This window comes from Arvicola amphibius, chromosome 9 (assembly GCF_903992535.2).
Source record: "Arvicola amphibius chromosome 9, mArvAmp1.2, whole genome shotgun sequence".
NCBI classification, from domain to species: Eukaryota; Metazoa; Chordata; class Mammalia; order Rodentia; family Cricetidae; genus Arvicola; species Arvicola amphibius.
This window is the reverse complement of record NC_052055.2, coordinates 47,394,995-47,416,259: the sequence shown is the minus strand read 5'-3', so window position 1 is coordinate 47,416,259 and position 21,265 is coordinate 47,394,995. Positions and strand designations below refer to the sequence as shown.

At 53.8% G+C, this 21,265-nt stretch overlaps 2 protein-coding genes and 1 long non-coding RNA gene across 3 annotated transcripts in view; 1 reads left to right on the top strand and 2 right to left on the bottom strand.

The window, feature by feature from the left end:
- Positions 1 to 32: 32 nt before the first annotated feature.
- On the top strand, positions 33 to 14,973 carry LOC119822834. The gene is made up of 3 exons (XR_005286848.2): positions 33 to 4,127; positions 7,061 to 7,319; positions 10,004 to 14,973. It is a non-coding gene; the product is annotated as an uncharacterized LOC119822834 (long non-coding RNA).
- On the bottom strand, positions 5,586 to 15,054 carry Panx2 (pannexin 2). Its single transcript, XM_038342429.1, has 3 exons — positions 14,829 to 15,054; positions 6,423 to 7,886; positions 5,586 to 5,929 (listed from the first exon to the last, which is right to left on the bottom strand). The coding sequence occupies exons 1-3, from the start codon at positions 15,052 to 15,054 to the stop codon at positions 5,586 to 5,588; spliced, it is 2,034 nt and encodes a 677-aa protein (XP_038198357.1).
- Positions 15,055 to 20,021: 4,967 nt separating this feature from the next.
- Mov10l1 (Mov10 like RISC complex RNA helicase 1) overlaps positions 20,022 to 21,265 on the bottom strand; it is an 80,761-nt gene continuing 79,517 nt past the window's right edge. Inside the window, exons 25-26 of the mRNA XM_038342984.1 lie at positions 20,725 to 20,862; positions 20,022 to 20,579 (exon numbers count right to left, since the gene is read on the bottom strand). Of these exons, the coding sequence (XP_038198912.1) occupies positions 20,484 to 20,579; positions 20,725 to 20,862 (234 nt within the window). The 3' untranslated portion in view covers positions 20,022 to 20,483. The remainder of the gene's footprint in view (positions 20,580 to 20,724; positions 20,863 to 21,265) is intronic.

Sequence of the window (21,265 nt, the reverse complement as noted above, 5' to 3'; positions counted from 1 at the left end):
TCCGCCTACCGGCCCGACGCCCTCAGGTCCTAGAGCGCAACCGGGGACACCCTGCGGGGTGCTGGCCCCACAGCCAAGTCTGTGCAATGGGGCTGCGTTCTTTAGGTGTCCATACGGTGGCCTAGCGTTCAGGGAACAGTCCGCAGCGCTGGAAAGGGACAGAAACTAGGGATCGTATGATGAGCCCTTATGGCTTCCTTGGAGGATCGCACGCAGCCAGGTGGAGAGGCTCAAGAACAGGACTAAGGAGCAAGAAGCTGGCCAAGTCAGTCATCAAGGCCTTCAGGACCTCGCGAGTTCCGCTGCATATGACCGAGAGTCTGGAAACTGCAGGGTCTCTGGGTGGGCGGGGCCCCAGTGACAGCCTGGCCAGTACCCAGTATCAGGGTAGCCAGTCTCCAACTGCACTTTGGAACAGGACAGGGGGTGGGGCCAGTTGGCCCACTCAGGCCGGGTCTTGAGGCTGCAGAGGGCTGCTGGTCCTCCCGCCCAATGTTGGTGAGTGGATGGGAGAAGCCGTTTGAGTGCCCTAAGACAAGCTATTGTTGGGGCAAGACAGCGACAACCCAGAGCAGGCCCTGATAGACCTTCCAAACAGGGAGTAAGCTCCGCTCATTTCTCAACTGCCCCATACAATCCTTTCAGACTCCAAGAGGGGAAAGGTTGCAGCCCTGGCCCTGGGTTTTGGAGACCCTGCCTTTGATATTGGTCCTCTGAATGGCCCTTCTAGAACCTCGCTATCGCTAGGGAGTTAATCCTTTCTGCACCAGGCAGGGTTCCCTCCAGCAGGCTGTTACACAAGAGGCCCATATGGAGACGAGTGGCAGGTATTTGCTGTGCAACTTGTCACCATCTCCCCCATACAGCTTCTTGATCCCCCAAGGGGCCTGGCTTCCAGGTGACCTCTGCCTTCCTTGCTCCTTAGTGACACACATCTTTGTTCTGGGGGTCTCGGATCTGTCCCTGTTGTTCACTTTCATACCTGTGCTTTGTGGTCACCTCTCCTCTTCTGGCTTCCTCTGCCACATTCATGCAGCTCAACAGGAGGCAGGATGGGCTTAGGGCTGAGAGACTGCCAGGCCCTCTCTACTTGATCACAAGGCACAGTGAGTTTACTGTCCCAGGACCAGTTGAAAAGCTTAGTGCTAGGCTAGTGGCCAGGAGGGGCCTGGATTCCAGTTCTTGTTTGGATTGATCCCCCTGAGCCTGTCCTTTTCTGTGGGCAGACTATGGTGTCACCTCCCATTTGCCCTGCCTAGGGAAAGGGGGAAGGAGGCAGAAGACATTAAATGGGGTGACATTTAAAATAGATGCTGACCCTGAAGTGCCAGAATTCTATTTTGGCTAAGTGGCTGTTGGGGAAGGAAGGTGATGAAAACCAGAGATGCCCTCTAACCTGCTGGTGTCTACAGGGGCCCGGAATAGGAAATGGTGTCTGGAGGGGGACATTTCCAGCCATAACGGGCAGGGAAACTATGGCAGACCCCCAGCTGGGAGAGCCCAGGTCTCCCCTATATCTTAGACTTTGCTTGGGAGAACAGCATGCTAGCTTGAATTCTGCCCTCCAACAGCTGCTCCCGTGTGCTTTTTGTTCGAGTGGGTTCTGGTCTGCCACGAGGCGAGTGGGTTACTTGTCACAGAGTTGGCCAGATGGGAGGAGGCCGCATTGTTTGGCAAGCAGCCACTGGATGGGCTTTCTGAGGTGAATCATACAGGGAGCCAGTGCAGGCGAGGCTTGCCGTGAAAGGGTTCAACGTGGCCAGAGCCACGGAAGAGAAAGAAGCTTTCTGAAGCCACCGTGAGTGCAGAGTGTGGAAGGCTTTCCTGGGTTCCCAGTGAGCTTTAAGGGGTGCCAATAGGAAAGCTCGGGTTTGAGAACAGCAGAGACAGCCTGAACCAGACAGGCCCCATAGAAGCAGAGCTGGGGTAGAGGCCAGAAAAGGAGCCCAAATTGGCAAGGGGCTCAGCTCAGTGTGACCCCAGGGATCACAACAATTCTGTCTTCAGGTCCTTGGCCATCTGCTTCCAGGAAGGTAGACTAGCTAATGGGAACATGGCACCAGAGGACACTGCTGAGGACTGAGGGGGTAGTATGCCCAGGACCACCACCTTGTCAGCTGTTGCAGGACACTTACTTGAGCCCCTTCTCCAGAAGCAGCCCCTTGAAGGTCAGCTCCACACAGAAAGACACTGTTTACTCATCTTACCAACCTCTTCCAGACAGGACTCTACCGAGAGGTCCCTCTAGGTTTAATCCAAGAATAGAGGAGAGAAGTGGCTACTTTATTGGCCTTGGTTCTCCCAAAGAGTCAGCTGTGGCTCCAATTGGTCCAGCCTCTCCCATGTCTACTTCTGCCCTGTATAATCTCTGGGACAGCAGTCCCGGCCACTGTCTGGACATTCTATGGCCTTCATGAACGGGGAAACAGGGCCTCTGAGGAAAGTAAAGCAGTTGGACTTGGTACCACACAGACCAGCAGCTCCCTAGAGTCTCCCCCTCTGAGCCAAGCCCCTGGGTGTTCAGGCTGAGCTGCAGTTGTGGGGAGTGGGTAGAAGACATGCAGGGTGCACTAGGTACCATGTGCAGGAAGCAGATGTGAGCGGAGAGGGCCAGGGAACAGGGAAGAGGCCAGCACCCGGAGTTTTGTTTTTGTTACTTTAGCTGCCATGCCAATTTGTGGGTATGGGTCTTCTCCAGGGAAGCAAGCAGCCTAGAGGCAGCCTGCTCTTCTCCCAGGGTTCCTTTGGGTTCTCAGAAGCCCCTTCCCGGAATGTGTGGAAATGTTGAGTGCTACCTGAGACGCCAGAGACGGTAGCTTAGGGTGGGCTTTCCGAGGACAGGGTGCATTTTCTGTATGTATTGTTTGTGGTTTTGGTTTGACTCTGAGACAGGGTCGCACTATGTAGCCCCGGCTGGCCTGGAACTAGTTATGTAGATGAGGCTGGCTTCAAACTCAGAGAGGTCTACCTGTCTCTGCCTCCCGAATGCTGGAATGAAATGCTGTGGTACCACACCTGGCTGTCTTCTATACTCTGATCTGCTGACCTGGGAGCTTTGCTGGCTCTGGACAGATGCCCATCTTCAAAGGCAGGCCACTCCCCAGAGCTGGCAGGTAATACTATGTGTGGTGCCCATCACTACCCCTTCCCCAGTCTGGGCCACTATCCACCTGTCCCCCAGTCACTCCAAGGCAGGAATTAGGCATAGCAGTGAGCCCAGTGCCCCTGGAAGCTATCCATACTGGATGATCCTGTCTTTCACTTGCCCATAGTGCCTCACCGCGGTGCTCTCTGGTGTGTGGCCCTGTGTGATGTGAGGTGTCCCCTCTTGTCTGTGAGCAACAAACGCCCTTTCTACGGCAGGCATCTGAGCTGGAGGTGTAACTCAGTGATAGAATACTTGCTTAGCATATGCAAGCCCCGGAACTGGCGCCTAGCATCCCCCCAACTAAATCAATGGGGGCAGGGGTCCTGTGATCTGTTTTAGCCTTAAGTGGATAATAACAAACCATCTTAAAACAAATAATCTAACCAGAATGTGGTCTCTGCATGGTCAGCATGCTTAGGCTTTGACTGTGGCAGTGGCTGCCGCAGCGGAGGACATGGGAGCATTTTGTCCTGCCCACCTTGGTATTGCCCCATGGCTAGTTAAGGAGCATTCAGGAGGCAGATGCCAGACAGAGGTGGCTGTCCTGACCTCAGCTCACCTCTCCCCTTTGATATACAGTCTATGCTCCCAGATGTCTTATGAATTCCTGGCTTCGCTTCCTTAGCCACCGGTCTTCAAGGAGTCTCTTGTTCAGACCCAGAGGGTCACCTACCCTGGCCTGCAGGGCATGTGGCTCTCGAGGGTCAGCTTTGTTTCACTGAACCCTGGACCTGAGGTTGAAACCCTACTGTGGACCTTCTAATGAACAGGATAAGTGCATCCTGGCCACAGTCAGGACTTACCATCCAAGAGCTCTTCCTAGATCCTGCCACCTCTGTGGTCACTTAATGGCCTGGGGCCAAGTTGTATGCGGTGGTTTGAAGAGGAATGGCCCCCGTGCGCTCATATATTTGAATGTTTGATTCCTGGCTGATGGGCTGTTGTGGAAGAATCTGGGAATGTAGCCTTGTTGGAGAAGGTATGTCACTGGGGTGGGCTTTGAGGTTTCAAAAGCCAGACCCACACTCTCCCTGCTTCCTGCCTGCAGATCAGGATGCCGCTTCTCAGCTACTGCTCCAGTGCCATGCCTGCTGCTACGCTCCCCGCCATGCTGTTCTGAAGCTGTAACCGATCCCCCCGAATAAATGCTTTCTTCTTTAAATTGCCTTGGTCATGGTCTCTTCACAGCCATAGAACAGTGACCGAGACACTATATTCCTCCCCAGAGAGCGCTCTGCATCTCTGTCCTCCCACAGCTCCACAGTCCCCCTCCTCACACTTCTGGGTGGAGGCCTGATGTTCTTGCATCTTGGGCTGCCTGGCCCTGCCCACTGTTTCCCAGTGGCTCCAAGAGATGCCCAGGTGTGGATGGGTGTTGCAGGCTGGGCAGGCAGCACTAGTACAGGGAGGCAGGGCCTCAAAGCACAGGGAGTTATCAGAATAGTATTTATTGATATGCTCAGTGCTACCTTGTTAATACTTCGTCACGTGGCGCGTGGCTGAGGTAATAGGGGTGGGGCCAGTGGGGCCTGGACTCCCATGGGAAGCAGCCCAGCCGGCAGCTGGGGACCCGGGAGGGGATGTGGTTATTGCGTTGTATTTCCTCCCTCACTCGCACCCTGGTGCCTATGCCTGCTCTCACCCACTGCTCACGTGGGCGCCACTCGCACACTCACACACACTCAGGCTCACTCACACCACGCTTGCCCCCTAACTTGCTCATGAGCTTGCTTGCGCGTGGGCACTGTGCCCTCTGGCAAACTCAAGCACTCAGGCAGGTGCTCATACCCACACCTGCTGACCTGCACGCTTACACCCACCGCTGCGTGTGCCACTCACACACACCATCCTTTGCTTGAAATGCACCCTAATTCTCCTGATGATAAAGAAGCTCGTCAGTTACAGTAATCATAGTAAAATAAAGTGTGTGTCAGGCTATGAGGAGAAAGTGCATGTTGATTTGGACCTGGGGCAGCCCTCGGTTCCCCCACCTGAAGGCATCAAGTCCCTCTGCAGGGGCCAGGCCCTTAAATGAGTGACCCCTGGGGGTTCTGTCCTGAGGCCAGTGCCACGTTTCTCAGCATCTCCCTTACACACCCTAGGCCGGGCTTCACTAGGTCTGCTGAGCTGTCTCAGCACACAACAAAACCCACGAGAAAAATAAACTCTCCCGCTTGCGGCCCAGTACGTAGCGGGGGGGGGGGGGCTGATGCTGGGGGGCATCCTACCCCCTACCTGGCGCTCTTGCCCCAGCCTGCACCTGTGGATGCCATGGTGAGCCGGGTGGAAGGAGTGCTGGGCCCCGTGGCATGCAGACAGGAGGCTGGGGGTGTGGGCAGTACCGGTGAGCCGAGTTCAGGTCTACTCAAGGCAAGGCTCAGCTGGGCCATCCCTGGCTCATGCAGAGAGTTTTTGGCGGCCTGGGAGGCCCTGCCCCTCAAAACTCCACAGTACTCACAACTGTCCTTGGCTCCTCGAAGGTGGCGATGAGGATCTGCTGGGGTGGGGGAATGGTGAGGAGGTCGCCCATGTCTGAGGGTGCACAGGGACCTCCATCTTCCTCTTCCCGGGCCTCGTATAGCGTGCTGATGTGGAGCAGGGGGTGAGTGGCATTTCGGCTCAGGATGGTGAGGGGGTCAGCCTTGCCCAGACTGCCTGGTGACAGGGGGGCAGCAGCAGGAGCCGTGGGGGGTGAACAGACGTGAAACGGGCCCCCAGATGGAAGCCCTGGCAGGGCAGGCTCTGTGGGGTATGGGAGTTCCTTCTCGGGGGGCGGAGCATCTGCAAACAGGCAGGAACACAGGCATTTCACCATCTAGCTCATTCCTGTAGACCTCCCAGTGCTATCCACCTATCCTGCTGGGTCCCTAGCATCCACGAATGGCAGGCACCCTTGCACTTAGCAGCCTGCCTGGCTAAGTCTCACTGTCTAGAAATCTAGAAATAGCAGGGCTGTTGGCAGAACATCCCCCACACCTTGCAGCAGCTAACATCAGCCTGAAGCCCTTACTGACCAAAGGAGTTATGTCCCTGGTGACTGCAGTTCTGCCTTCTGCCCCATCCTCTGCCTTATGGGAGGCCTGCCCCTCACCTTAGGAGCAATGCACCAGCTGGCCCTGCTAGGACCAAGCTAGTTAGCCTGGCTGCCACTTCATCTACATTGTTCTCTGGTGTTTTCTGCCCTGTGCCCTAGACACAGGGACTGCCAGTTTCCTGCTCAGGGCTCCCTGGGAATCTCCGTCCTGCCCCATCCCCCACAGGCCTGGCTCCCTACCTTTGGTGGGTGCTGCAGCCAGGCCCAGCCCACATTCTTCTGTCTGGGACAGAAAGCCACCTTCTTGGCTCCGGGAGGCTGGTAGGGCAGGGGGAACTGTTTCAGTCTTGGCCTTCTTGGTACCTAGAATGTAGGGATGCACATCCAAGGAGAAGTGACGAGTATGTTTCTTGTCAGAGGCAGCAGATGGGGCAGGGGAGGGACCTGGATCACCTCCACTACCCTTGTAGTGGTGGGCAGCCCGGGCACCAGCATCCAGCAGCGGGGCAATAAGTGTATCTGTGGCTGTCTTCCTGCGTACAGGCTTGGGCTTCTCGGCCTTGCTGTTTTCCACACGCATAATGGCCAGCTGCTCCTTGAAGGGCTGTGGCAGCGGGTTGCTGGTGGGGATCCACTTCATTTTCTTACGGGGCCGCTTGACCACAGGTGGCTCAGCCGAGCCATCAGGCTCCGCAGGGTTGATACTGGGGTCCACAGTCTGGATGCCTGAATCCCGCACAGTGGGCGTGGTGTCATGGTTAGACTGAGCCAAGGCTGCCAACAGCTGCCGCACCACGTTGTCGTACATGAGGTCACTCTCGTTGGTGATGAAGTCCAGCCGATTGAGCGACTTGATGTGGTCACGGTTCTCGTTGCAGAACATGGCCAGGATGTTGATGTCGCAGAACTGTGAGCGCCGCCACTGCCGGCGCGTCTTGATACCCACCTTGTGGAGTTTGTCAAAGATGAAGTTGCTCTTGCGGAAGATGAAGAGGTGGATGAGGTTGACGAGGATGATGAGGTTCATGAAGCAGAGCAGGACAATGTCCACACCTGCAATGATCCGCTGCAGTTGCACGGATGGCAGCTTGCAGCTGACACGCACCGTGGGCCCAGCGCTACCCACTGGCCCGTCAGGTGAGGCACCCAGGGCACAGGTGAACTCATTCTGCTTCTGGGTGGCATAGTAGGTGCATAGGTAGGAGATGGGCACTACACTGAGCAGCAGGATCAGTACGTGCCGTGCCAAGTACAGCTTGGCCAAGAAATTGCTGCGGCCCCGGCGCTCCAGGTACTTCTCAAACAGATTCTGCTCAGGGCTCTTCTCCTTCTCAGCATTCTCGATGATCTCTCGCTTCTCCCGCTCCGTAATGCCCGGACCCTTGGACTGTATCTGCTTTTCAATCTTGGGGGCCCGGCCCTCAGCCGCTCGGTGGTAGCAGTTGTCAATCTCCTGCAGTAGGAAGTTGAGCTCGGAGGTGAGACGCGTGGAAGCCAGGAACTCCCAGCCCAGTGCGGGCACATACATGATGGCGGCAAAGGCCAGCAGTGCGTAGGGCAGGAACTTGTGCTCAAACAGCGATGGCCACAGGCTGGCATCCACGCCGGGCAGCGCATCCCGCAGCTCTGTCCAGCAGTAGCCACGGGCGTACAGCGCCTGGTCACGGGTGAAGTTGTGCGGAGTGTAACAGTAAATTGGTTCCTCTGAGGGTAGAGAGGAGACATGGGCTAGGGCAAGAGGTGGGAGTAGCCTGAGGAAGACCAGGTCTTGGGATGAAGGGCATGGGATAGACCCGATCCCATCTCTGCTCAGACTTATCCCCTGTGCAGGTGGCTGGGCTCTTGCATGTCCATGGCCTCTATAGCCCCACCCATAGAGCTGCGTGCCTTATGCCACGGCTGTTGTTTCCTAACGGACTCACCCCTTAGGCCAGTTTTCCCTCACCGTGTCCCGAGTACAGTGTTGTGTGTGTAGTTCCCGTCCTTACAAAGTAGTTAGCCAGTGCTTGTATGCACTGAGGAACTGACCAGAGCTGGTCTAGAAAGGCCACAAAGACTGTATGTACAGGACAAACCAAGGTATAGAGAGGATCACGACAGGCCATGCCGGCAGCCAGGCTTCCCCTTTCAGCATCCCATAAGGACAAAAAACCAATCCAGCTACTGGCTTTGCACTTGCAGGACTAGTGGCTTGGATGCTCCTCTCTAGCCAGAGGCAGTCACATAAATCCAAATTCCGTGAAAAAAAGAGTGTCTAAGACGGGTAAAAAGGGTCTCACAAGTCCCCTGCCCTGGAGGAAGGGCAATGTGGGAACTCTGGATGCTGGTGGACACGGACAAGGGACGCTCAGTGGCTGGATGCATCTGCTTACTGAAAATGAACAGGACCTGTTTGCACTTAAGCGGGTACACATGCTCACACCAGGCCAGGATCAGCTTTGTGCTGCAATCTTACGCTTGTAATGCACTTCCAGAAAACTCGGATGCTCAGAGCCCACCAGACTGGGTCATGATCCCTAGGCACAGACCATGGCTGCCTGTGGCATTAACCCAAGCCAATTCCTCCTTAGCCAGCTCTTACCATCAAGCCTGACCCCAGGGCAGGTCAGTTAGAAGCCTCTCCTGCTCCAGCTTAAAGCCCTTCATCAGTGTTGAGATCAGGAAGTAACACAATCTAATTGGCTAGTCTGTCTGTACCTAGTCTCAAGTTAATACAGATAGGAAGATGGCAGAGACCCAGCCCAGCTGGAAGACCAATTTAAGAGTTTGAATATGGTCAAGTGGTGGCAGTACACGCCTTTAATCCCAGCACTTGGGAGGTAGAGGCAGGCGGCTCTCTGTGAGTTGGAGGTCAGCCTGGTCTACAGAGAGAGTTCCAGGACAGCCAGAGTTGTTGCACAGAGAAACCCTGTCTTGAGCCCCCATGGCCCAAGTTTGAATATGAAATTTTCTGTATAGGCTCATGCCTTTGAACATCTGTGCCCATCAGGTAGCACTGTGTTTGGTCAGTCTGTGGCATCTTTGGGAGGTGGGGTCTAGCCAGAAGCATGAAACTGAGGGAAGACCACAGGGGTTGTATGCACCTCGATGTGAATGAGTCACCCTAGCCATATGCCTTTCCCCATGTTGGAATGTATTCACTGAAATTGTGAACCAGACCAGATCCTTCCTCCGTTAGGTCGTTTCTGCCACAGCAACTAGAAAAATAACCAACACGGACATTAATCACAGGTAATGCCTTCAGGGGCCCAAGAGGTGGGGGACAGAGACCCCACTGGCTGCATGTTCTTCTTGTAGTTACAACATTTAGGGGTCCTGGCCCCATTCTAGTTTAGCCTACGACCTTGGTCAGCATTTGGGAGTATATCCATCTACCTACACAGCCACACATCATGAAGGCTCAAAGCAGCTTAGGGGTCAAGGACTACGAGAACATAAGAACCCAGTCAAGGAGAGCCCAAAAGGCTGGGCCAATGTGGCCACTGGTCTTCCTCATACCGTCCTGAGAGGTAAGGAGGTTCCCAGTAGAGGTGTGGGTGAGTTAGACAGAGTGAGCCTTGCTTAGATGGTCAGGTATTGGGGTTTCTTGAAGCTGAGGCTATGTCCGCATGAGAGCTGGGCACCTAGTCATGGTCAGGGGCTGAATAGGAGGCTATGGATAGTCAGGGAAATCTGATCCCTTTAACCTGAGGTCCTGGAGGACAGTGTCCAGGGCAGGGTGAGCTGGGCTCTGAGAAGAGCAAACAGGGAAAGCAAAGGAATCAGCTCTCTTGGTTGGAAAAACGGAATTTTATTCACACATATGTATTTTGTCCTTACAGCTGATCCCTAAAGCCACAGAAGGTTGCATGGTTTTCTCTCTGCAAATTTGTCTCCCACCCTGTATCAAGCCAATCCCTACGACCAGCCGAGCTGCAAGCTGGACAAGTGAGTGGAAAAACCCCCTGACTCCCACAGGCACATCCAGTGGGGCCAAACTCCTCCTTTGCTGGCCTGTGTCTGGAGAGGCACATGGTGCTTCCGATGGCACAGCTGATACCAAAGGACCTAGAGGAGTGCAGGTGTCCACGCATGGCTGGGTACCACAGGGTGGTGATGCTGTGGATTCGTCGTGCTGGGCCTGAACTGGGCAGGAAGTCAGGTACCCAGACACTACAGTGGCTGCACGGAGCTCTCTGACTGAGGCCCCTCTCGTGGGATTTCCCAGGGGTGCTGAGCCTTGCCCAGGTAAGTACAGGTGTTCACCAAGGAGACACACAAAAACCTGGTCCATTTCAAGGCAGACAGGGATATCTCTGGGGAGTGCAGTTGAAGGATCCTTTCCCCAGGGCATGGTAATGTGTATACCTCGGCTCCTGGGCACGCTGCTGTTCACGAGAGTGCACTGGGGTTCCTAGCCAAGGACACTGCTTGCCAGTCCAGCACTGACGCTGCCTACCCCGTCACAGTGGCATGGAGTCACAGTAACCACAGAGCACCGAGTGCGTGTTGGAGCCTCCAGAAAAGCAGGTCTAAATGGGTATGAGCACAGACAGGGTTGGGCTGCACTTGAGCCCTAGACACAGCTCCAGCCCACTCCTAGGGTCCAGCCTACATACAGCCCAGCTCACTTATGCCTCTGTCACTTGTAGAAGGAAGAAAACCTTTCAGGGGATCTCTGGTTCTGCTGCGGCTGCTGCCTCTGGCCAGCTCATAGCTACCACTCTCCTCTCAGCTCCCCCAACCCCAGGACAGGTACAAAGCCTTTCAAACTCCTTCATGGTGGAATGACCGCTCCCAAGATGACCGTATTGTGATTTCTGGGCCTTGTGACTGTGTCGCTTTGTGTAGCAAGAATGACTCTACAGCTGGGATTAAGGACTTTATGGGAGATGATCCTGGATTACCTGAGTGGGACAATGGAATCGCAAGAGTCCCTTTCAAAGGCAGGCAGGGGTGGGTAGAGAAGGCCTGAGCCAAATGACATGGTGTAGTTAGGTCCTGAAAGGGGGGAATGAGCTTGCTACTGGAAGCTCCGGAAAGACCAGCCCTGCCTGCATTTTATCCACATTGTAATACTCACTTCTGCAGAAATGTGTGACAACCGTTTTTCTTAGTTTTTAAACGTGTGTGTGTGTGTGAGTATGTATGTGGGCGTAATGTGTGCCATGGCACATGTGCAGAGGTCAGGGGACAACTGATGGTATTGGTTCTCTCCTCCTACCCTGTGGGTTCTAGCTCAGCCGTATCTTTACTTGCTGAGCTATCTCACCAGCCTCGGTTGTTTGCCTTTTGGTGTGTGTAAGGTGCTGGGGGTCAACCTACGACCTCCAGCACTCAGAGCAAGTGCTCTGCTGCCGAGCCACACCCTAGACTTGGACATTGTTTGAAGCCACTGAGTTTGTGCTAGTCCGTTCCGCAGTGTGGGCAGATAACAGGTGGCCCTGGCTTCTGGCAGGCTGACTGCCTCATCTGTGTGTGTAGGTGGGAGTAGTACTCTATCCTAGCACTCCCTGCAGTGCTATGGGCGGATACTTCTGAGTGCTGCAGGCCTTCCCATACCTGGGACAGAAAGGGTTGACTCTCGGGGGGCCAGTGTCTGAGTGCCTCCACCCCACAGGCCCCCTATGAGATCCATCTTGCTGGGTGCCCAGGAAAAGTCCAGAGGCCAGGTGCAGGACTCACCGGTGCTTATGGGAACAGGGTATTTTCAGCTGTCCTATTTTAAAGAAGAGTACCAAGAACAGGACACATACTGGGTAACACCCCACTTGTGTGAGCTGGATGGTCACACCTAGGCAATACCCAAAAGTCCCCCGAAGTCCCTGGGACCTGATTATTTGACCTATCAGTCTGGGTCTGAGCAATTGGTGACTCTTTGCCTTCTCCCCCCCCCCACTTCTGGACTTTGTGTAAGGGCCCCCCACTCCTGCCTGAGCGGCAGCGGAGCTACTTCACAGCAGTTCTGGCCCCTTCACCAGCTGGTCTCCGGACAGGAGTCCTCTGAGATTTTCCAGGGATGCCCCTCCACTGTGAGCTCTACCTCCAGGTCTGCTGGGTGGGGACCAGCAGCGCTGAGCTCAAGGAAATTTATGTTAGCACAGTGGAACCCACGACAAGGAGGGCAGACTCCTCCTGAGAGGGTATCCACACGGCACCCTCTGCTGACGTTCAGGATTGAATGCCCCCATAGGCAGAACCCGGGTGTACGCAGGAAAAAAATGGAGGGACCGTTGGTCACACTGGTCACAGTACTAGCAGTGGGGTGGCTGGCTTAAAACAGCAGACACGTACCTCACAGATCTGGAGACCAGAAGTCCAAAATCCTTCAGGTAGGTCCCAGTCAGAGCCCTGGCACAGGGTCCTGAGTATGCACCTGTCCTACCTTCTCCTATGTTCTCACCAAGTGGTTCCCACACTCTGATGGGCCTCGGGAGAAGGAACCATTAAGGCACCCTTCTCCCAGACTCGGTTCTCTTGTGTCTGAGGTCCCTGGATGCTTCTAGCTTCTGTGGGGGCAAAAGGATGATGAAGAGCCACAAGAAGCTACTGTACTGTTCTGAATATCAATCAAAGGCAAGAGAAGCAGTCAATGCTTCAAAATTGTGCAGGAGGTCAGGGAGAACCAAGGGTAGGATTAAGGCTGGTTGTTCAGTTTCTCTATCTTTGGAAAAGAGCAGGATTACTGGTCAAGTATAGCTGCTTGTCCATGCTGCAGCGGGCCAGAACTCCTCCTCATACTTGTGGTAGAACTAGTTTAGCATGGGTAGATGGGCTTAGACATGTGGACCTCAGGAGGGCACATGCATTTCTGAGAGAAAGCACAGGAGGTTTGAAGGAACAGGTCCAGAGTCAGGGCTGACTCCGGGGACATCCTGATGGTTCTAGGCCCGGCTGGATGTAGGGAGTTTGGTGTTCTCACAGGTGACAAGCCGGGTTGGCAGTGTCTGAGGGTAGGGCTAACGTCAAGGGATTCACCGAAATGGCCCAATCCATGTATATACCCACATCTGAGGTTACCCTACTGTGTGCGTTATAAGGAGAGCTGTGGTCCCAAGTATCTGCTGAACTCCTAGCCTGTACCTGCGGACTGACAGAGTCTGTGCAGATGTAAATGAGAATGGAGTAGAGTAACCCCAACCCCACGGTATCCTGGTGACTCAAGGGACGGAAACAGACATGGGGAAATCCCCAATAGCGGGCAGACACGAAGCTTGGGTGATAAAGCAACAGGCCATCCGGAATACCAGAGATGGTCTGCAGCTACCAGCTAATCAGGAAAAAAGAAAGGGTCCTTGTCATCTCTAGGGCATTCAGAGAGAACTCAGCCCTGCCCACACCTGGATTTTGGGCTTCTGGCCCCCAGAACTGCGAGGCGCATGTCTGTTGTTGTAAGCCAGCCACCCCATGGCTGGCATTGTGACCAGCTGGGCCAAAGGCCCCTTTGTGCACACACCTGGGTGTGACGGGAGGCCCCACTGTGCCCTCATTCTTCTGTCTTGCTTATGGGGACATCTAATCCTGAGTGTCAGAGCCTTTGGTGTGCAAGGATGGAGACCAGGAGAACTTCCTCCACCCTTGAGGCAGTGTTAAGCAGTCTGAAGAACGCCTCCTCTCAGGTTGGACATCTCTAGGTCCTGGAGTTTCCTGAAAGGTAAGGCACCTGTGGAGGATGGTAGAGAAATGGGTATCAAAATACCTGCTCTGGTTGCCCAGGAGCTGCCGAGGGCAGAGCGACTTGCCCCTCCAGAGGAACTCTAGAGCCCTGGCTGCCTTCCTCCTGCTGTGAAACTGGCACCTCTGGGCCACACATTAGCCCGGTGTATGCGGATACCCAGACTTGAGTCCTTGCCTCAGCTCAGCCCCAGGTGGGATATGCTATTTCCTGTTTATGTGTGAAACCAGAAGGCAGCTCCCTTAGTGCCTCCTTTGGCTCACTGGTCTGTTCTGGTCTTGTCGCCTTAGGCAGGGCCCACCGTGCATGGGCACTTTCCTGAGTATGACCACAGTTGCACCCACATGCTCCCTCTTACACCTGGCCCCCGTGACTTAACACTTCAGTCTCTTTCCTGACCTGCCCCAGCTTCCACCTACACCGCCTTTGCCAGCCAAGGGTGGGCCTCTTGGGCCATCATTGCTTGATGTCCTCCAGGGTCAGTCATGTCTGGCCTCTTCTGCAGAAAACCTTTGGAGGGGGTACTTCAGAGCTCCTCAGGAGTACCCTCACTTTCCTATACTACACGCCCCGTGAATACCGTGAAGCATCATGGGATTTTCACTATCCCTGGGCAGTGGCTCTCAACACTTACAACATCCTTCTCTGGTCCTCATTGGCTACTCCTCCAAGCCTCAGTCCACAGTGTGACATTCTACAACTCAGACCCCATGTCCCAATGACAGGCCTACTCTCCTCATGGCTTGAGGCTGAAGGAATGCAAAGCCAGAACAACAATAAAACAGAGGAGGGCTCTCCAGGAGGCCCAGTCTCCCTTCAACCCCTCATGCCAGACTGAGGTGCTGCCCAAGGTCTGGGATGAAACCCGAGGGCAATGCCTCACCGCCTGGCCAGGTGGGTGCGGTCCAGCAGGAGCTAGCTGCCTGGCGCTGAGAGCGAGCGCGCTCGGAGCGCTGGGCGCTAAACACCTGCGGTCGCGCGCCCTGCCTCACCTGCGAAGTTCTTGGTGAAGACCAGGGTGACCAGCAGGATGGGTACCAGCACGGTGCCGATGGTGACCACGCGGTCGAACGGCAGTTCCAGCTTGAGCTGCAGCAGCAGCGCGGCCAGCGCGCCCGCCTTGTCGTCCTGCGAGCCAGGCAGGATCAGCTCCCTCAGCTTCTCGCCAGCCAGCAGCGCGGTCGCCATGTCCGCCGACTGCTCCAGGAGGTGGTGCATGGGGGGCGGGGGCGCGGCCCGGCGGGGTACGGGCGGGGGGCGCGGGCGGGGCCGCGCGCCGGAGAGGGCGGCGGCGGGGGGCGACGGGGACTGAGACCGCGGGGGCGCGGGGCGCCGGAAGGGGGATGTCAGCGGGGATGTGGCGGGGCTCGGGGGGTCTGCCGCCCCACGAGAGGGGTCGGGCTGCCAGGGCGCCGGGCCGCCGCCGCCCCCTCTGTGCGCTGTAGCCCGCCCGCGCCCTGCGTCCCTCCCGGGGGCGGCGGCGGCTCTCCTGCCTGGGCCGCGGGGCCCGCTCCCGCCGGGGAGGGGGGCTGTTTACCTGCGGCAACTCCGCGGCGTGGCTCCGCCCCCAGCCCCCCCCACCTAACACGTAGCTGCGGCGTTGGCGATGACTTTGCAAAAAAAAAAAAAAAAAAAATTAAATAAAAAATTTTAAAAAATTAAATGAAAGAACGGAGTTCATAGTGACCATCCTCTAGCATCAGGGTTGGGCCGAGCACCGGCTTCTCTAGCTCTGGGCACTGAAAGGGACGGATCGCCCACTGTGGGGTTAGATCTTGCCTGGTGGCCTGAGGTTTGGGTTTCTAGTTCTACACCTCAGCTCTCTTGTTCCTCACTCGACCCTGGTTCCCTCAGGAGCGCAGAGGCTGCCCTGTGAGGTCTTGCAGACATGGGCAAGAAAACCCGACCCTTTTCCCAGGCTAGAGCCTGCACAAAAATGTGGAGCGTCCTCTCCAAGGCTCCCTCCCATATGCCTCTTTACTGCAGCCATGTCCCTGAACCCAGGGGCGCTCAGTTAACCACTGTGATGGGACGTTACCCTGTCACCCCGTGCGGATATGCATGCTTGCTTGCTAACCCAGCACCCAGCCACTTCACCCACAATCAACATTCATGGAGCTGTGCCAGCTCGTGGGGGTTTCCTGCTATCACGCTGATTGTCATCTGACACCCTGGGCCACCCACATGTGCTGTCCTCAGGAGCTACTGTACACAAACTTCTGTGGCCTTGGCCTCCTGCGGGATTCCCTGGCTCAGTATCCTCCATCATCATCTTTCTTGTCTGTGTGCCTGAAGCAGTTAACTTTAGTAACTATCCATTAGCTGCCTGGAAACATCTCCACGGACTAAATCAGAACCCGGAGGGGGGCAACTGTCCCCTCTGTGGTGCGACTCTGACCTGTGAAGGATGCATTGTTGCTTCCATTGATTTTGTTTTCACCTTACTCCCTGCTGATGTTAAACGCATCTCACTCCCCATTCCTGGCTGCACTGAGATGCCCCAGTTACTGACAAGCCATCAACTCAGGTTTCCCATGCAGTCATTTTGAGGCCTCTGAGTATTCCCTGCACCCTCCTTGGCTTCTCAGAAGGGCTGTGCTGTTTAAACTCCATAACCTTCCACGCTCTGCACTGTTTTTCTGTTTGCCCTTCTCTGATGACTGGGGCTTTTGCAGACTGACTGACCACTTCTCAGTGAGTTATCTTCTCTGACCTGTAGTTCCTTCATTTTCCAAATGTCTCCCTTGTTAGCTATTTGTACATATGCCTCTCAAAGTGCTCTATCCACTCTAAGTGGACAGCCTTATTTTTTAAAAATTATATGTATGGGTGTTTTGCCTGCATGTATGTATATGTGCCACCTGCATGCAGTGGCCACTGAGGTCAGAACAACTCCCTGGCACTGAGGTTACAGACATTATAAGCCATTACGTGGGTGCTGGGAATTGAACTCAGGTCCATGGAGTTTCCCCCAGCACCATGGCCACTGACAACAGTGTACCACTCCAGTTCCAGAGGACTGGATCCTTCTTCTAGTCTGCAGGCGCTGCACTTGTGTTGCACAGACATACATGCAGGCAAAATACCCATATACATAACAAAATAATAGAGACAAAAGTCAGTGTTTAAATGGAGTTGCCCAATAGTGGGGCAACAATGCCCCTACTAGATACCAGAGGCTGACAAATAAAAGGCTAGTACCAGGAATGGGTTACTTCTTTTGGAGTTGTTAGTCACTGAATTTGTACAGATACCAAACATTACAGGCTACTACCATTGTCCTTGGTTACACTACCGTTGTTCTTGGTTACACTACCGTTGTTCTTGGTTACCAGAACTTGATAGTGAGATCCTAGTGCTGGATATACCACATACGTTAGTCATGGGATATGGAGAAATGGAGCAGGTCCTGACCTGGAAGCTCCATTCCTACTGGCTAGCTTTCACAGTGCTATATAGTGCTAAGTACACTACAAGGGGAAGAAAGTAAGCAACAGTATTATCTAGTTGTAAGCCCTGCAAGCTATAATAATGGCTGGTCTGGTACAAAACGCCTATTTAGTTGGGGGCTTCACCCCAACCCCCTGGCATCCATACTGAAATGTTGGGCAGAAAACTCCATTCCAAGCCCCCTCCCCTGGGAGCGGCCACAGTCTAGACTCCACCTTCAAGAAAGCCGGCCAAATGGTGACCCCTCCTCAGGGAGGGTCAAGACCACGTCCACAGGCCATTTAAACTACCCCCCAGAGAATGAACAAGTGGTCTCCTGGTTTTCCGTGGTCTTTTGTTACTCTGCTCCCCTCTCTGTGTCTTCCTGGGGGGCCACCCGGGAGTGCTGGCACCCATTAAGTCTGGGCATCTTCTAATTCGGTCTGATTTGGTCTGATTGGGATTACTGTGTTGGCGGAGAGGTTTGTTGGTCAAGGAAAAATACTTAACAACGCCCACTGATGTAGTAGTGCTATAGGCATCATGGGAGTAACCAACCATTTCTAATTGGATTTATGTTCCGCTCCACAAGGTGAACCCACACCTGGCAACCATTGTTGGGCCTAGAACTTGTGGCTAGATGAGTCGCAGGCTCTATGGCAGATCCCATTACTATTATTCTGCTAAATGAACACTGTATTAATTAATCTGATTAATTAGTGCACCTCTCCGCCCTCATCAGTGAGGCTTCTATTTGCAGTAGATGGTCATTAATACAGAGACCCACAACTGGCTAAGACGCAGAGAATAAGAGAATGGAATGCTCAGCCCTAAACTGGGACATGGACATCACATCCTGTCTCCCAAGGCTCAGGGGTCATTGCTAAAGAGGGGGCAGGAAGAGTTTGAAGAGTCAGAGGTGGTAGATAAATACAAGGAAACAGTGTCCTCCAGAAACAGCAGGGCAGCTGCATATGCAAATGCACATCAGTTCTGGCAGCATGAATAAGTGTGGAGACATGAGTTAGACATGAAGTCTTACTGCTAGCCAGGGAGCAAGTGGCAGCAGATAGCTGCTGAGGAGTCAGTTTAAGAATGTTGTTCTGGCAAATGGACCACATTCCAATGGAAGGCTGCACATCAATACATGGGCTGCACAAATTGGACTTGACAGGTGAAGAGGGGGGCACAAGTGTTCTTGTACTTCTGTATAACGTCCCATACAGTGATCCCTCCTGGCTTCTGTTCCTGACTGAGATGCTGCTAACCTTGGCCCACCTTGCCTTTGATCCCAGCGCTCTCTAGATTCTGAGGTATGCCCTACACCTGTCTCAGCCATAGGATGTTCCATTCAAGCGGGAACAGATGTGGTTACCCTGAGCTGGGTGGGTATTTCTGGGGTAGAAAGGTGCTGAGGCCCATGGGTTCATAACTAACTTTAGCTGGGTACTCAGTAGACTAGGTCACTGATGGACTGTCATCGACCTGACATTCCTAATCACTGGCTCCCTTCCTGGAACCTGCTAGTTATCTCTTGGTGTTAACCCTGTCATTGTTCCTGCTCTCACTTGCTCATATAGCTAAGGTCTAAGGCCTTTCTTGGTGGCCACACTGCAACTGAGTTCTGATCTGGATCAAAAGATGACACAGATGTGGAGGCCTGGCAGCAATTAAGCTGAAAAGGCTCACTAAGGGACAGCAGCTTCACGGATCCAGAGGCCATGGGCAGGATGAAGGTTGTGGTTTTTCCTGGGATGGGGAAGGGCTGTGACTCCTGCTGAGAACATCACTATGCCTATGAGAGAAGAATGGAGAAAGTTGGCTGGAGGCTGGCTGGCCTGTGCCACTCTCAGCTCCATCCAAAGCCCCTCACCTAAGACTCTCCATTCTCTGCCTGAGGAAAGTACCTTGCCCATTGTGGTCCTGAGGTAGTAGAGACTCTTGAAATTCTGGGGGGATTATCCCTCTGTGCTCTAGTTAGCCAGGTTTAGTCCCTATGGTGGAGGGAGAACACTGTAATAGGATGGGTGCAGGCTTTTAGAGCAGAAGCCTCTGTGGGGATCTCTCTATGCACCCAGGATCTGGGCATAAGGGTTCCATCAGCCCTGTGCAGTAAGGGGTGCTGCAGGACTGAGGGAGTAGGAACTCTCATCAGGGAGACAGTCCTCACCTGCACAAAAGGGCTAAGCTCCACACTGCTGCCCACCGGGTTCTGAAAGACCCCACCTCCAAGTGCAGTTCTTTTGGCAGCAGTGCCTACAGTAGACCATGGCAGAGCCACAGAACTTGTCCTGGCCTCCCCTAAGATAGGGGGAGGAAGCTTGGTGAAATTTTACTTTTCTTAGTGCCTCTAGAGCAGACTTGGAAGTCCAGTTTGGTTCATCAAGGAGCCTGTCTCACCTAATGCATGAAGGATCTTACAAACTGGCATCTACTTGAATGCAGGGACAGGCCAGGGAGGACAGGCAGGGCTCTAGTATGGGCCTTTACTGACTGCCCCTTTCCAGAAATACTGGGGTCTAGGCGGGCTTCATCCCATCCAACACCCTTCTCAGTTCTCAGGTGTTGCAACACAGCCAGTTGTGGCCTGTGGTTCTCAGGTAAGTGGAGCTGGTCTTTCCTGTTGTTTCACATACATCTACATCAGGACAGAGCAGACGATGGCAGAGCAGACTCCAGAGATTGTAGCCAGCAGGGTGCAAATGAAAGACAAAACCCTTATCACTGAGGCAGGTGGATTCAGAGACAGAAAGAGGTTGGGGTTACTGTAGTGTTTATTTGGGGGAGGGTAGTGGCAGTGACTGCCCACTGGCAGAAACAAACTGTTGTGAACCAAGGTCAGTAAAAGGAAGCAGGAGCAGCTCAGCTGACTCAGTGGTCCTACCTACACCGTGTTCAGTCTTGAGACCAGGAAGCCACAAGAGTCATAGAAGACTGAAGCACATCTGGACCTAAGGGTCCCTAGAGCGAGGCACAATGTCTCCTTGTCAACAGGCCAGACTCTTCTGTACCCCACAGATCCTGACACTGGACAAGTGAGCACAAAAGCACTTTCCTCCACAGTGCTTCTACCTGGGTGCTTTGTTACCTATTCAGGTAACAAGGGTGGAGTGACATTGACCACTATACTCCAGGACAGAGGCTGCTGTAGTCCAGGGGTCAGGAAAAGTCAAAAAGGCATCCAGGCTGGTCCTGAGGCTTCAGTGGGTTTGGAGAGCTCACTTCTGGAGAGCCTGCAGTTCGGGAGGTAGATCACACCCTGTGTAGACACCATTGGTAACACTGTATTCTAGCAGCGCTCCAAAACAGGGATCCTGAGGAAAGAAGAGAGCCAAGTGAGTGAAGGCCCAGAGTCTCCTGGTGCCAGGTGCATGTTTGACCTCAGAAGTCATTTCCTGCGACCTGTATCCTCCCCGTTCCTCCATCAAGACATGGCAGCCCAGTGTTCTGTAAACTCACTCTGACAAGGACATGAGGGTTTCCCAGAACGATTAGCAATGCTTTGGGTCTTGTGATTGCAACATTAAATCTTTTTGAATTGGACAAGAAACCCAAAAAATAACGGTCATCTTCAAATCTATCTTCATTTGACCGTACCTACAAGACATAAAGATGAATAGAAATGGTATTTCAAGTTTTTTTTTTTTAACACAAAACCAGAAAGGTTAAGAAGCAACATGACCTCATTTGTGTTTAAAAAGTGAGACAGGGCTGGTGACAGCACAATTCTGTCTGCAGACAGAAAGTCCCTCAGATGCTAACAGGTTCTGTCTGGGTCTTCATTTTCTTTTTTGCATCTGAATTTTCACTCAGCAGTTAGCATGAACTTGCAATGGGGATACTTTGAAAATTAAAAGTCAGTGGTTTGAGAGCTAAGCTGTCCTTGTGTGGTGGTATAAAAGCAAATGTTTAGGCTGTCTTTGGCCATCTGATGCACTCTGCTCTCTAGCTGTTTGTCTTTCACTATCTTTTTTCCTTTTCTTTTGGTTTTGTTTTTTTA

What these genes read in the sequence shown, in the direction of transcription:
- Panx2 (XM_038342429.1), bottom strand. Translation starts at nt 15,054, where the DNA reads ATGCACCACCTCCTGGAGCAGTCGGCGGACATGGCGACCGCGCTGCTG. An exon ending in CTTCACCAAGAACTTCGCAG is followed by an intron (nt 7,887 to 14,828) that starts GTGAGGCAGGGC and finishes CTCTACCCTCAG; the next exon opens with AGGAACCAATTTACTGTTAC. An exon ending in GGCTGCAGCACCCACCAAAG is followed by an intron (nt 5,930 to 6,422) that starts GTAGGGAGCCAG and finishes GCCTGTTTGCAG; the next exon opens with ATGCTCCGCCCCCCGAGAAG.